Here is a 13,948-nt window from a genome sequence, read left to right as displayed (position 1 = left end):
TGATAGTACGACCCGGTGCGACGAATCGGCAGTATCGGTTGCACATCAATCGCCTTTCCGTTGCAATTTCATTACTTCTTGAAAGCAGTAATTAGTAACGTAATTTGATTTCATTTCTGCGATATTCAGCAAATTAATCAGTAATGTAATTTAATTCCTTTTCAAAAGTAATTTTGTCATGTATATTCCCCGGCGAAAACACCTTCCGAGACCTGAGGGTTCGCCGATGAAGGCACCTTCCAAGACCGGAACCCTGAATAGACTGGCTGCGAATTTTCGCTGCAAGGGGAAAATACGGCTAACGCGGTGACAAAAAATAAATAAATAAATAAAGAAGAAAAAAAGAAAATGAACGCAGTTATAAAGTGGGAAGATTTATGCATACTTATGTTACTAGGACGGGATCTATTAGGTCACAGCATTGATTTCATTTGGCCAGAGTTCATATTAACACTTTGTCGAGATCTCAATATTTTGTGCTGCTTTACTGCAGCAAAAAAAAAAATAATAATAATAAAAAATAACAGCTCGCCACAGCCTACAATGATGCAATTATGAGTTCAGAAGCCACGCAGGCCGCTTCGTGTAATATTTACTGTTTGCAACGATGAGCGCCGGATATCGACCGGAAAGCAACCACTACATCTGCCTCAGTTGGAAAGAACAGGAGAATGTTGATATGGCACTGAAACAAATAAAAACGCAAAAAAAGCACATAAGGACGGAAACACAAAAGGGGAATGAAATTCGGGTGCTTCGTCTGAATGTCGTTTAGTTGGGAAATACATGCATTCTGATTCGTTGACGGCTACTCCGTTCCTGACTCCACAAGGCGTTGCTTTACGCTTCAAGCAATTGACCTGGAAAATAAGCAAAAACTCCAGAAGCCAGAGTTATAGAGTACAGTAAAAATAGTGGATTTAACAATTCATGAGTCAGGAACTTCAGGGCTGTTTCGCGCTAAAAAACAGGCCTTACAGACTCTGGGACGCATTGTTCCAAAACGGGCGGCGCCTGTTCAGATGTTGCACGACAGTTGATGCGGGCAGTTGTGCAAGCGCTCCTTGTTTATCAAGGCCAATTTCAGCATTTCACTAGGGCACAATGGATCCTCTTGAAGCTATCAATCGAGAGGCAATAAGGGTCATCACCTGCCTTCCTCGCCTCACACCAATCATGGCACTTCAACAAAGAGGCACAGCTGAACACAATAGATGAACTGGTGCAGCAACGACGTGGTGATCGCAGGCTTAAGGCCACCCTCTCTCACGTAACATGCGCTCTGACGACTTATGCTTCGTCCCATTCAATCATACCACCGCCATTGCCAGTTCTTCCTCCTTGGCATTTTGTACAGCTGAGTGACAGCACGCCAACTGATTTACGACGACCGAGAACACAGGAACCGGCGTCGTCACTTCGCAACCGAATTATGAAACAAGACGCCCGCTTGCTGCAAGGCTTCATCGTAATTTCCGCCGACGCAAGCATCCAAGCCTGGCAAGTGACAACTGCAGTTTACTGCCCCAGCAAGTCTTCACAGAACAAGACATCAACTTTTCAATTACCGGAACCTCCATCTTCCTTTTTTGCGGAACTGCTTGCTGTGCAAGAGGCGCTTCGCTCCATGACCGCCATTTCCATGCTTTCCATTGCCCGTATTTTCATACGGATTGGTGCCCTCCAGGTGGCAACGCTACTTAGGCACATCATTAGCAGCACAGAAATCTGCCTAAACATACACAGTCTAGCGGCACGCATACCGCAGCCAATTCGTATTGAATGGACTCCGCGTGACCTTTTGTGCTCAAAGTCATGCGGATGCTGCGACCCGCCTTTCCACCTCAACCTTGACATCGCCAAACCGGATAAAATTGGATAATGCTACCCTACGTTTAACAAGAAAGGACCACCTCCGTCGCCGTACACTTGCTCTCGTACATCCGTGTACGGTAAGGCTCCTCCGCTAGCTGTCTAACCCGTGCAGAGGAGGTGGCGCTTCGAAGGATTCGAGTTGGGGTGGCCCTAACACCCGCAGTAACTCGAAAGTGGTCTCAATTTCGAGATTTGTATTCCCACCCTGTGTGCCCCATCTGCAAGTCCAGAGATACTGAAGCTTATATTCACCACCTGCTGTGGGAATGTCCAGCGCTGAAGCCGACGCGGATCCGGCACCTGGTGGCAGCTGGCCTCTCCCCCCATAATCCGTCGTCATATTCCGCTCAGACGCCGGAACCGCATCATCCTTCACTCCTCGACTTCATTACATCAGCCAACCTTTTTTCATTTAATTGATCATACCCTTCATTCTTCATAACATTCTTTTTATGCCCCGAGGCAACAGACATCACACACACACAAAAAAAAAACGTTATTTGGTGAAACGACTGCCGGAAGGAAGTGTAAATGACCAGCGAGAAGAAAAAAGAACTCTGAACAAATGAACAAAAAATAATAAAACAGTAAGGATGACATGTAATCCATGCATTCGAAGGGATTATACAGGCCGAACTGTTTTCTGGTGCCAAATTTGCATCGGCTTGCTCAGCACCCATGGGCATATACAAAACTCGTCGAGAGAATATGGCTGCGCGATAATGTGGCCATGTCGTGGTCCACGGGAAACCTGGAAACCTCCGCGTGCTCGGTCAACGCCTGAAGCGTGCACCCGCAAATTCTGGACCTGTGTACAAACTCGAAAGCGACGTCGCGCACGCAACGGCGGCTCTGCATCTCAAACACGTTAGCAGAGTAGCTTTGGGCTAAGCTCTTGCATCGCGTGTCAATACACGCCATGCTTGCGCATTCTCTCTGTTTTAAGCCAGTGGGTGCGCCCCCAGTCTCTCCTCCTCTCTGAGGAAAATACTGGTCCAAGTTTTATGTGTCCTTGCTACCCGGCTGACAAACACAGTTGTATCTGTCCGGTTCGGAGACCTTGTGAAACTGATGTTGGTGTTGAAAGCTGCAAAGCCAACTGGCCAAAAACCGCCGGCCATTGTTGCAACTGCGGTAGAGGGCAGCTAGACGTAAGCTAAATGTGAGGAAAGAACTGAATAACGCCGTCTCTTAGAACAGCAACGGCGGTCGGCAAAACGATTGTACTCTGTGGAACCAGTGTCCCACTCCTTGTCTTGGCAAAGATTGTTGGTGCCTGGACAAACTAATGACAACTCGGTCCGCCCATAGGATTGTAAGAACACACACAACCCAAGGGGTTTAGAAAGACAGTTTCTGATGAAAGTAAAACACTGTGGGAGCCTATATACACTGCTTCACTATGTCTGCGCAGCACTAGCGACAAACGTGGTCAAGTTGAAAGCTCGTTCTAATATTGCGCAGCTGGTTTTTAATGATCACTAGAGCGTTACCTGCATGGCGTACTGGCGGGGCAGTGGAAAGAACGGTTATGAAGGAAGGAGAGAGAACAAGGTAGGGAGAGAGAAAAGAAAGAAAAAGATCACAAGTTTATTTGCTTGTTTGTTTGTTTGTTTGTTTGTTTGCTTGTTTGTTTGTTTGTTTGTTTGTTTGTTTGTTTGTTTGTTTGTTTGTTTGTTTGTTTGTTTGTTTGTTTGTTTGTTTGTTTGTTTGTTTGTTTGCCAATACCGTAGGCAGCAGAACTGCCCAAGCAGTTCTTTACGCAAAGTTATTCTAGCAAGCGAGAATCTTTCGAATAAAAGTGGTAGAGGCAGCTTCGCACGATTCAGTGAAATGAGCTAATTCCTTTCCGTTCTTTTATTCATCACGCTCCTTTTAGCGCCCCCTGCTACGCCTGCGCTCAGCCTTTTTAAGCCAAGCGGCAATTTGTTTTGTTGTTTATTTAATCTGCTCATGACGTCACTTCAGTTCTGGGAAAGGCGCAGAGGGTGTTGAAGGTTTTCCGATCGAATTAGTTCAGCCATGCGGGTCCAGCCGTGCAGAGTGCCGCTGAAAGAAGTTTGGTTAGTTTGCCCGGCCGCTAGGAAGTAGAAGAGGCGAGAGGAGGCGTGCGTCCAAAGCATCCTCGCTCTCCCCTTTTTTTCCCGCACCTCAATGAACATCGCTTCTTCAGTAATTTTTCCCTCACCCAGTTCATTTGTGCCCAGTCAGTTGTGCTGGACGGCTGTACGCTCAAGGGTTTGCCTGAGCAGGAAAAAAGTGAGAATGGGGGTGCGCTCTGGACCGGCTGTGCGTGCATTTGAGTTTGTCGTGACATTAAGGGTACGTTGCCCGTCTGAAATATTTATTTATTAATTTATTTATTCGCGCACCCTGTTCCCGATGCAGCAGTGGACGTATAATGGACGCTCCAGGCGCGCCTACGTTTGGGCAGCCAAGTGTATCCTTGCCGTGCTCGTAATTCTCGCTCTTCTCTTTGTCTCCGACTTTCTACCCGTTGATAATTTCTATTTTCATTTATTCTGTCAACTAGTCCTAAACTACATCCGATTCAAGTCACACGTGTGCAGTGCGGGCGAACCATTATACACGTTAGGATAATCATGCCGGCGTATGGTGTTATCTTTTTCGTTTATTAGTTTATTTGTTACTTTGGGGAGGGAAATATTTTTCAGTAATGTTTCGATTTCGATTTGTTTCGTTTTCTTTCTTTCGTGCCTGCTGTACGCCAAGACAGCGCGGATTAGACATCGAGCCAGTGAGAAACCCCTGTCCAGTAATGCGCCAAAGCCGCGGAGTTGCAGTATTATAGTGGCCTTGCTTGCTGAGGCAACGTAAAAAAAAAAAAAAAAAAAAAAAAAAAAGGTAAGAGCGAGAAATAGAGGGAGAGAGCTGACATGTTTCTTATTACGTCAGAATCATTGACACGTTGCCAGTCTCGTTAAACATGATACAAAACTTTTACCGTCAACGCAAGCTGTTTGCAAGATACGAAAACAGGACGAAATACGATAGCAGCAACGCCCGTATTCGTCTCGTATGCCTATTTTGCGTATTACTCATCGCTCTGTTCACTCTTCATGGGTGTCACTGAAAAGAACACGCATGCCGCGGCGAATACGGACATGTTCACAAACCATACACTAAAAAGAATGCGTAAATATATATTCATCTATTTGCCTGAAACAGTCTGTATGTGACCTTCTGTACTAGTGCTTGAGGAACGAGCTAGACTGACGGCTCCAAAGGTTACGTTTTATCAGCGGGCATGACGCACAAAGTCCTGCAAACAAAATAAACAAGGATGGTTCATTAGCTCGATAAAGCGATAATTGGCTATGTCGTTGCCTTGAGCCATCAACTCTATATCTTGAGCCATCCTCCGAGCGCACACAGCTGACTACATCAGACATGCAGATGCTTATTCGCGACATCCCTGGCCAACCTCGCTTAAATGCGCGAGATACACAAAGAATGATATGTATGGCACTTTTCTTGCGGATAAGAGGAAGTAGTACGCCCTCGATTAGGGCAGACAAGGTCGCCACTTTGTTTAGTCGAATACCTTTCCTCTGCGCTGGTTATTACTATTGCTCGACGGCAGTTCGCAAGACCAACCCGGAATGCGCCAACATATCACGAGACTCCACGTTTGTTTGCCGAGTGTTATATGTTCTGATGGTCAGTCCACGTTTATTCGCTTATTTAGTGACGTCTTGAGAGTTGCGGGGAATTCAATGGCACTTCGCTAAGCAGCTAGGAGAAAATTCCCGATAATGCGAAAACGGACTCTACTCCGCGCCTGCGGTGAAGCAGTTTCCGAAACCTCGAATAAAAGTGATTTTGGGAACTTTCGGCTGCTGATACAATTGCCAGAAGTCTCAATCTTGGTTTGCTGTTTTTTTGCTATTTTTCTTCGTCTTAGCAGCTATTATTACGCTCACACCTTCTGGAAATAGAAATTCGAGTATGCGCTGACTAACACAAATAACATGCTAAAGGGTGACAGCATGTTATTGAAGGGTGAAGGGTGAAAAAAAAAAAAAAAGAGGGGTGGGAGGTGGGGAGGGGGTTTCTAATGGACATGGTATGGCGTGGGTCATCAACAAGGTGCACTACATGAAGCACATCCCCATTTACTTTAGGTAGCTCTGTGCTGCGCTAGACGAGGTAAGATAAGTTTGACCGGATTTCCTAATATTGTTGTTCACCTGGCTCTAACCTTTACCGATTTTTGTTCCATTGATACTCAGTCTGTTACCGGATACAGACCGTCGTTTACTGGCTTGCTTAATTTCCACCGAGATATCACCAACCCTCGTCTTTCCTCCGAACAAGCAAGAAGCGTGTAGTACTTTTACAGCAGCCGATGAAGGCAATGATGTCCGTTCAAATGGCTTTGAGGTTTTCTGGTGACGTTTGCGAATGGCGGATGGATGAACAAAAAAGTGTCAGGCTACTTCTCCTTAGAGGTTCGGATGCAAACATTGGTAACGCCCTAGTATTTTTACTTTATAAGCGCCAAGTGATGGCATTAAATACTTAGTTGAGAGTCAGCGCTCGTCCCGTGTCTTTCGTGTTCTTGTCCACCGTTTTTCGCGCTGTTTTACATGACGCTATAGTGCTCTAGAATATTGTGACACTCCCGAGAGCTCTTGAGAAGAGAACAGGGGGCGCGGAAGAAATCACGGCACGGAGAGCGAACCGCACGAAAATTTATGGGAGCCGAGCAGCGCCCTCTCTCTCTGCCTTCCGAAAGCTTTCGCGGCGCTCCCAAGCGGCGGTCCTCGTGCCCCGCGCCCGTAGCCAACGTGCGTCGTCGTTTTCTCATTGGGAGCCTGGCGCAGTAGCTCGGCTCGGTCGTTTTGCCGCCGCCCGCTAAGGAAACGCCGCCCGGCGCTAAGACGCGCGCGGCCCGAGCTTTCAAATGTGTCGCCCGCGCTCTAAGACGTCGTGTGGCGCAGGAAAAAGCAGCTCGCCTGCCGACGTCGCTTCGTCTACATTGTCAAGACGTGTCGTCGCCGTTTTGTGCTCTTGGTGACCGCTGCCTTGTCGTGTGCTCTCTGCCTTGGCGTCGTCTTGCCGGCCCCCTCGGTCAGGCAACGGTTGCTCACTTTCGAGGCAGAGGCAGTGTGACGTGATCCTTCGTTCTCCCTCCTCGATTTATCATCCGCGTCGAAACCTCTCTTTTGGCCGCCCTGTGGGGACTGTGCTTGAGCCTCCCGTCATTGAGACTGTTTTGTTAACACGTGCAAGAAATGTCCCAAGAAGTTTTTGTCGGCTCGTCTTCCATCGACTCAGAGTGAAAGGCGTCCAACCCTTGATGACACCACGGGTGATTGTAGAAGTGTGTCGTTAGCATTTTCAGGGCGATGTGAGTAAGTTTTAAAATTCGACGGACTCTTCGAAAGAAAGACGTTGGACGCGTGAACGTCGCAGGGAGGGAGAGGAGATCGACAAACACGGGGTTGTTTTTTTGGTTGTGCGACATCGTGCGCGAACTGGCGCTGCAGCTGCCGAGATGAGCCGGTGTCGGGTGTACGGTCCCCGTCGGTGTTCCCCCAGACCCAAGAGTCCGGGACGGGGTCTTGGGTACTGCACTTTGTCGAGCCATGCGTTTTCGTCGCACCGCTGAGAATGCCGTGGCGGCCGGCGTCAGAATGCTGAAGCGGGTGCACTCACACATGAAGGCTCGGAAGCCGGCCTTCCTCGAAGTGGGTGGCCTGTCGCAGGTAAGTGCCGTGACTTAATTGCCAAGCGTCTTGTTTTATACTGTATTTTAATCTAAATGCATCCCGGAGCTTCCGACCCCTCATTTTGCGTCCCCATGTTTCTACCTGATATTAAAAGCACACCTGCGAAGCAATAAAAGTCCGAGCTCATGTTGATAATATCGCTTTTACTTACCCAATGTATGTACCGATGTAATGAGCGTGCCTCTTACCTTTACTGTCAAAACGTCCAATGTTTTCTCAATATTTTACACCGGGAAGTGAACACACTCCAGAAATTTTCACGTGCACAAGGTGGACGGATGCATGGATAGATGATGAAGAGGAGATAAATAGCATGGTAACACTTCGCCAGTGGCAAAAGCAATGCGCATATGTAGCAGTTGCATGGTTCTAATGTTAAAATTTAGTAAACAACTTCTGATGGAAATGATTAACCTCTTCATGATGAAATATAGTTTTCTTGCTTGCTTGCTTGCTTGCTTGCTTGCTTGTGAAACAGGGGTAGCTAGGCGTTGTGGAAAGGGAATGGATACAAGTTTAACCTTGAGATCATTGTGCATTATAGCGTATTCAGACTTGCGCAGAGGTTCCGTTTGTCATTATTGATCAAAATACATTTCCCCTGTCTGGGTGGTAAATTTAAATGTACCAATTTTTATATTGATCGAGTGTACACAGAAAAACAAAATCGAACCTTTAGGTGAACTGGATGTTTCTCTGAGGCTTACTCTGAGGCTTATGTGGCCACAGTGAGCACTGTCTGTCTTGCTGTACACTTAGGCTACACAATTAACTGGCGCATTTTATGTTAAAACGTTAGAAAGATGCGCGCTATGACGCACACGTGTATGGCGAGAATATACTTTGTGCGGGCCGCTAACGCGCACTTCTTGCGCGTGTCAACTACGTTACATGCAGTGTTAATTTGGACAAATGCCAACGAGCGTGAAGCCAAACGTGTGAATATATAGTGGCGTGTTTGGTCTATAAACTCTATTCGGCATAAATATACCTTGAGCTGAAATACTTTATCACGTTATATTAACATTGCGGGCAGAGTGATAAAAGTAAGAAAATGAAAAACGCGCCTCTCAGGCAGTGCGAGCTCACAAAGTTCGTTAAAAGTGGCATTAATTTTTTTAGTCTGTTTTTGTTTAGTTTTTCACGCCTCTAAGTCACTCAAGCTTTGAGGGACACCGTGGTAGAGGGCTCTAGAAATTTGGACCACCTGATATTCTTTACCGTGCACTGACATCGCATAGTACATGGGCGCCTTGCTTTTCACTTCGATCAATTAAGAGGTCATTAAAAACTTCGTATGTATACATGAAGATCTAGTAATTTGAAGTTTAGCGGGTTAGTTACGAGAAGTACTTTTGTATTAAAGATAAGTTTAGTTTTCAGAGCGTGGCTGAAAGGCCTGCTCAACGTCCGTTTTGTGCCAACCGACGAAATTATTTTTCTTTCTTTTTTTCGTTTGTTTCGAGCGCTGAATTAAGACAAAGGTATTCAATTAATATTCTTCCTCGCCACTGCGCCACCCCGCCGGGGTGGCGCAGTGGTTACGACGCTCGACTACTGTTCCCAAGGACGCGGGATCGAATCCCGGCCTCGGCGGCAGCTTTTCGGTGGAGGCGAAAAGCAAGGCGTCCGTGTGCTGTGCGATGTCAGCGCACTTTAAAGAACCCCAGGTGGTCGAAATTTCCGGAGTCCTCCACTACGGCGTCTCTCATAGCCTGAGTTGCTTTGGGACGTTAAACCCCACAAACCAACCAACCATCTTCCTCGCTTGTCAGGCTATCTTGGTGTCTTTAACAGCCCCTCCCCCTCCTCCCTTTCCCTGCTTTCGGTCATTGTGCATGCATGCAGTTCTGGAGGCTGCTGTTTGCAGGGCCCATACATTTCTTCTTCGCGGCCAGCTTTTGACTGTGCTGCGATGGTTAGACGGCAGCTTTGCAGACAGGCTAGCATAGATAGTCGTCTATTGGAATAAAAATATATAATTCGGATGAAGAAAAGAGAATACTGAAATAAATAGATGTTAATAAACGGACAGCAGCTAAGGCTGAGTCCCGGTGCGTGCGTTGCGTGCGTACCAGCAGCGTCACTTCTTATATTGCAGTAAAATATGCTTTCATTTCTGCATAAGAAGTAAATAAATTGTACTGTTGCTCTTCTGTTTGTATTCGGGTTCTATGGCGAATACTCGGAAGGTAGCGTCATGCACCAGGCTTGGGATTACAAATATGTATCTGTACGATCGCACGTATGAACGAGAACTGCGTCAAAAAAGGATGAATGCTCCTCGCTCATGCCTGAGGGGTAAACATGCACTGCATGGTGGGAAGGCGTTGCTTCTATTGCTGTGAGTAAGCGTAATGGTCACACACACACAAAAAAATAATAGTAATGATAATCAAGCTGAGATAACGCGCGCATACGTATACCACCCTTTGTGAGAAGTGAATGTTCATGAAAGGCATTAACCAGCGCCTGCACTGCATCCGCAAGGAGGGAGGGTGACGGTAGTGGTTATTAAAAAAAAAAAAAAACGTAACCAAGGAAGGGGAAAGATATGTTCCCGCTGCGAAACGTGTCTCTTATATTTTAGACGCCAGTGAATTTCCGTGCTTCGATCCAACATGGTTCTTCATCAGTTCCTAACTCCCTTTACTCCTAGTCCCTGTTTTTCATAGCATCTCTCCTCTAACCCCAACCAGGAGACGTTGGGTGTTTTGTTTTTTCGCCAAGGAAGCGTAATTGTGCAGCTGTTCCCTCGTACTGCAGCTGCGATGTGCTTACCCTGCCTCAGGAATTACTTAATTAGGCAGGCACGGCTCCAAATTTCGGTGGTTGGTGCTGCTCTTCGGCTTCACGCGTGCAAGCGTTGCCTAATAACGACTTCTTTACCAGTACAAGTGGGGCTCCCGGAATACGCTCTGTCGCTAATATGCAGGCCTACGTCTTTCCGCTGGACAAGAAAGCCTGCGTGTGTCAGGACAGCAGCGCAACCTTCCCCGCTGACGCGTAGTGCAGCGCTGCCCGATTGCGGTGTACATTTCCGTTCGATATACGACAAGAGAGTGTAAGCGGATGCTCGTGTGACTGTGTGTGCGTGTATAGGTGGTTTTTTTTTTTTTTTCGTCCGTTTCTATATTTCTTTTTCCGTCGACTGATTTCCCTTTCAGTCGTACTATTTCTCCTTCCTTTCCTTTTGAAGAAGCCGGTTCTGATAGCGGTTGCATAATTCTGCTTTTCTTTCTTTGTTCACTCTAAATTGCGGGGAAACAAGTGTGGTTTTGCAGAGCACTGCAAGTAGCTTTCGCAGCTGCGTTAATTCGCGCCTATACATTCGAGTATGCGGTCGCACGTTCCTGTCCAGGCCGCTACTCATTCTGGAGAGTCACCCCCAGAAATATTACATTTATCTTACCTTATGGAGGACAGTAGAGTGAGTTATGCGCGTTTTGTTAACTTGATCGAACCACTAGGAGTTTGTTTACGCTTTCCTTTCCTCTCCTACAACGCAGCCAACCTGAAGCCATGCCGGACAGGCGTTATTAAGGAGCGCGTACGGTATGAAAACCGAAGGCATTTCTCTGCCGACCCGCCACGGTGTCGGTATCAATTCGCCCAGGAACAGATACCGAGTGTCCGAGTTTGAACTCGACCGTGGTGGCCGATTTACGATGGAGGCGAAGCGAGATGAAAGGGCGTCCACATGCTGTGTGATCTCAGTGCACGTTGAAGATCCTCAAGTGGTCGAAATTACTGTCTGTATCCTTTTCTGCTGCTTGCTAAGGGAAGGGCATCAAATTACTCCGCCGCCCCGCACTACGGCACCCCTCTTTCTTTCTTTATCTCTCTCTCGCTTCCTTTAATCTCTCCTTCTTCCTTCCCCTACAGCCGGTTCAGGTGTCCATGGAGGTGTGAGGCCGCTTTATAAATAATAAATGAATCGGTTTACCGGAAAGGAAAAGCGCAGTATATGCCGCACTTTTTTTCTGTGGACACCTCAACCCTTAAGGAAAAGGAAGAAGTGGGAGTGAAAGTGGAAAGAGAAAGAGGTGATTAGTGGAGGGCTACGGAGTAATTTCGACCACCCCTCAATGTGCACCGACGCCTCTCCGTTTCGCCTCCAACCAGACAACATTTTAATAATAACAATGGGTGGTGCAGTGGTAAGACACCCGACTACTGTACCGGAGTACCTGGGTTCGATCCCGGCCACCGGCGGCTGCGTTTCGATGGACGCGAAACAAAGTGGCGTCCGTGTATGGTGTGATGTCAGTTGTTGTTGTGGCTCTAGGAAGGAGCAAGTGTGACAGTTACTGCGCCTTTCCCTTCCTGTGAACCAATTTAATTTAGGAACAGATTGATTGAACGTACTTTATTGAATAGGAAGGCTCATGGCCAAGGATGGGGGTAAAAAGGAGCAGGCAGAATCTTCATTGTTTGCACAGGTCGTCACTCAAATCATATTGCTCTGACCAGGCAACTAAGGGAGCCATACTTGGCAAATATCATCTGTGTGTTAGCATCAGTTTCTAGAAGGGAACGGTAGTTCAGGCGGTAGGGGTCCGATCTCGGAGCGTCCAGTAGAAAAACATTAGCTGTGACTTAACTCCGGTTAATCCTGAGTGATTGCGAAAGCAATACCTCCCTGGCTGCGCTTGGCTCTGCTGGTGGTTTGGCATGGCTTCGCCTTTTGTGCAACTAAAGGATTTACTCTGGACATAGCAAGCCATTCTTCTCTCCGGTCCGGTGGCTCTTCTACATGGCGCTTTCTTCTGTGGTAATTATATCGCTCTGCACTATACATAGACGATTCTTCTCCATTCAGAGAGTCCATGAAACTACTCTCGCTCACTGAACTTGTAGAACGCCGCCGGGCTCGCCATTCCGCGGCATAGGCGCGTTGCTTAGCCAACCGCTCTTGCCTTTCCTCATCTGTCTCCTCGGCACGGCGCCGCCGGCGTTTGGGAGCAGCACGTCGCTCCAGCGACGCCTTGTACAACTCCTCAGACATGAATAAGCGGAGCGCGCCTGCTGCGCCCTGTCGTGACGCTGGGACTAAGTCGACCCGGCCTTCACTTGGTAGCGTGCAGAGACTCCGGGTTGATGAAGGATTGAATCTTCGAAGTTGGTAAAATATATACAAGCAGGTCTAATGGCATTTTGAGAAAACTTATTTACATGAAAAAAAAGGTATATCAGCAAAATGGCAAGCGTTAAGAGTTCATAGCGAGAAGCATCTGGATGAGCCGTTTACCCAGGGCTCAGAGCGTCATTTCGTGCTCTGCAACGTCCTCAAATCCCCTATGTCCAGCCCCTCTCTGAAGATGCTGACCAATCAGCTCCAGGGCACACCCCTCAGATATCGGCAACCAATCGAACACATCACTGCACTGATGGTCTGATGCACTTACTGGTCCAGTATTGTTTCGTCGGGCGTGGTCACTTGTTGTCGCGTACAGCTTGGGAACGGCGAGGAGGTAAATTTCGATCCTTCTGCAAAGATCCGCTATGTTGGTTCCGGCAAGTGGATTTCCTTCTCAGAAACCCAAGTGCACGTGCGCGCCACGAATACTGCTCCCAGCATTGTCGCTTTCCGCCAATTGCAACTCTTTCCTGCATTCACTGGAAATCCTCTAATGGCCGTAATCCTCATGCTCCTTTCTTCCCCTGTACGTCAGCGGACGTGTCACTCCGATCGCCTACTTTGGACAATAGGCATTCCTCACTTGACAATAGCGCCTCTCGACGGGAAGGGTGAACAGTTCAACAAAAGCTCTTCCGACTATTTCTCACAGGGCGGCGTTTCTTTGTGTTTTTCTTGACGTTCCCTTGACAGGGCCAACTTGGCAGTTGTAGGGTCACGACAAAGCCAAGCATGCTCACACAAAAAGATTCATGTGAACACGCTCACTTAGAGCCCTTGCATAAACAGCACATATCAATACCATGCCCACAGGGGCACAATAGTGCGCGCAAGCGTGGACCATGCACGGTCACAACAGCCCCGTTAAACCTTTCCTAGCGAGCGGGCCGAGGAGGCCGTCATGTTGGTAGCCGTCGCGCCGACCGAAGGAACGACTACGGCTATACTACGGCCGAAGAGACGAGTTGGGGCCCCTGCTCTCCTCTGGTCGTGACGTCACGCTGTCACGTGGTAGCCGCCGCGCCGAGCGAAGGAACGACTACGGCCGAAGAGACGAATTGGGGCCCCTTCTCTGATTGATTGATTGATTAAAACTTTAATTTCCATTGATCCCCTCTGGTCGTGACGTCACGCTGTCACATGGTCATGCGCCACGTGACAGCGTGACGTCACGAAG

The 13,948-nt window shown here is 47.8% G+C and overlaps 1 protein-coding gene across 5 annotated transcripts in view; it reads left to right on the top strand.

The window, feature by feature from the left end:
• LOC146197713 (pleckstrin homology domain-containing family G member 5-like) overlaps window positions 1-13,948 on the top strand; it is a 767,578-nt gene that overhangs the window by 455,152 nt on the left and 298,478 nt on the right. Inside the window, exon 1 of one of the 5 annotated variants that reach the window (XM_084599627.1) lies at window positions 6,698-7,607. The exons of the other annotated variants lie outside the window; for them this stretch is intronic. Coding sequence (XP_084455753.1) covers window positions 7,488-7,607 — 120 coding nt within the window. The 5' untranslated portion in view covers window positions 6,698-7,487. Of the gene's footprint in view, window positions 1-6,697; window positions 7,608-13,948 lie in introns of those variants that run through there. 5 annotated transcript variants of the gene reach the window in all.

This window comes from Amblyomma maculatum, chromosome 3, assembly GCF_055883805.1.
Source record: "Amblyomma maculatum isolate TAMU_Amacu chromosome 3, ASM5588380v1, whole genome shotgun sequence".
NCBI lineage: Eukaryota > Metazoa > Arthropoda > Arachnida > Ixodida > Ixodidae > Amblyomma > Amblyomma maculatum.
The sequence above is the reverse complement of the archived record's forward strand: the minus strand, read 5'-3'. Positions and strand labels throughout refer to the sequence as shown.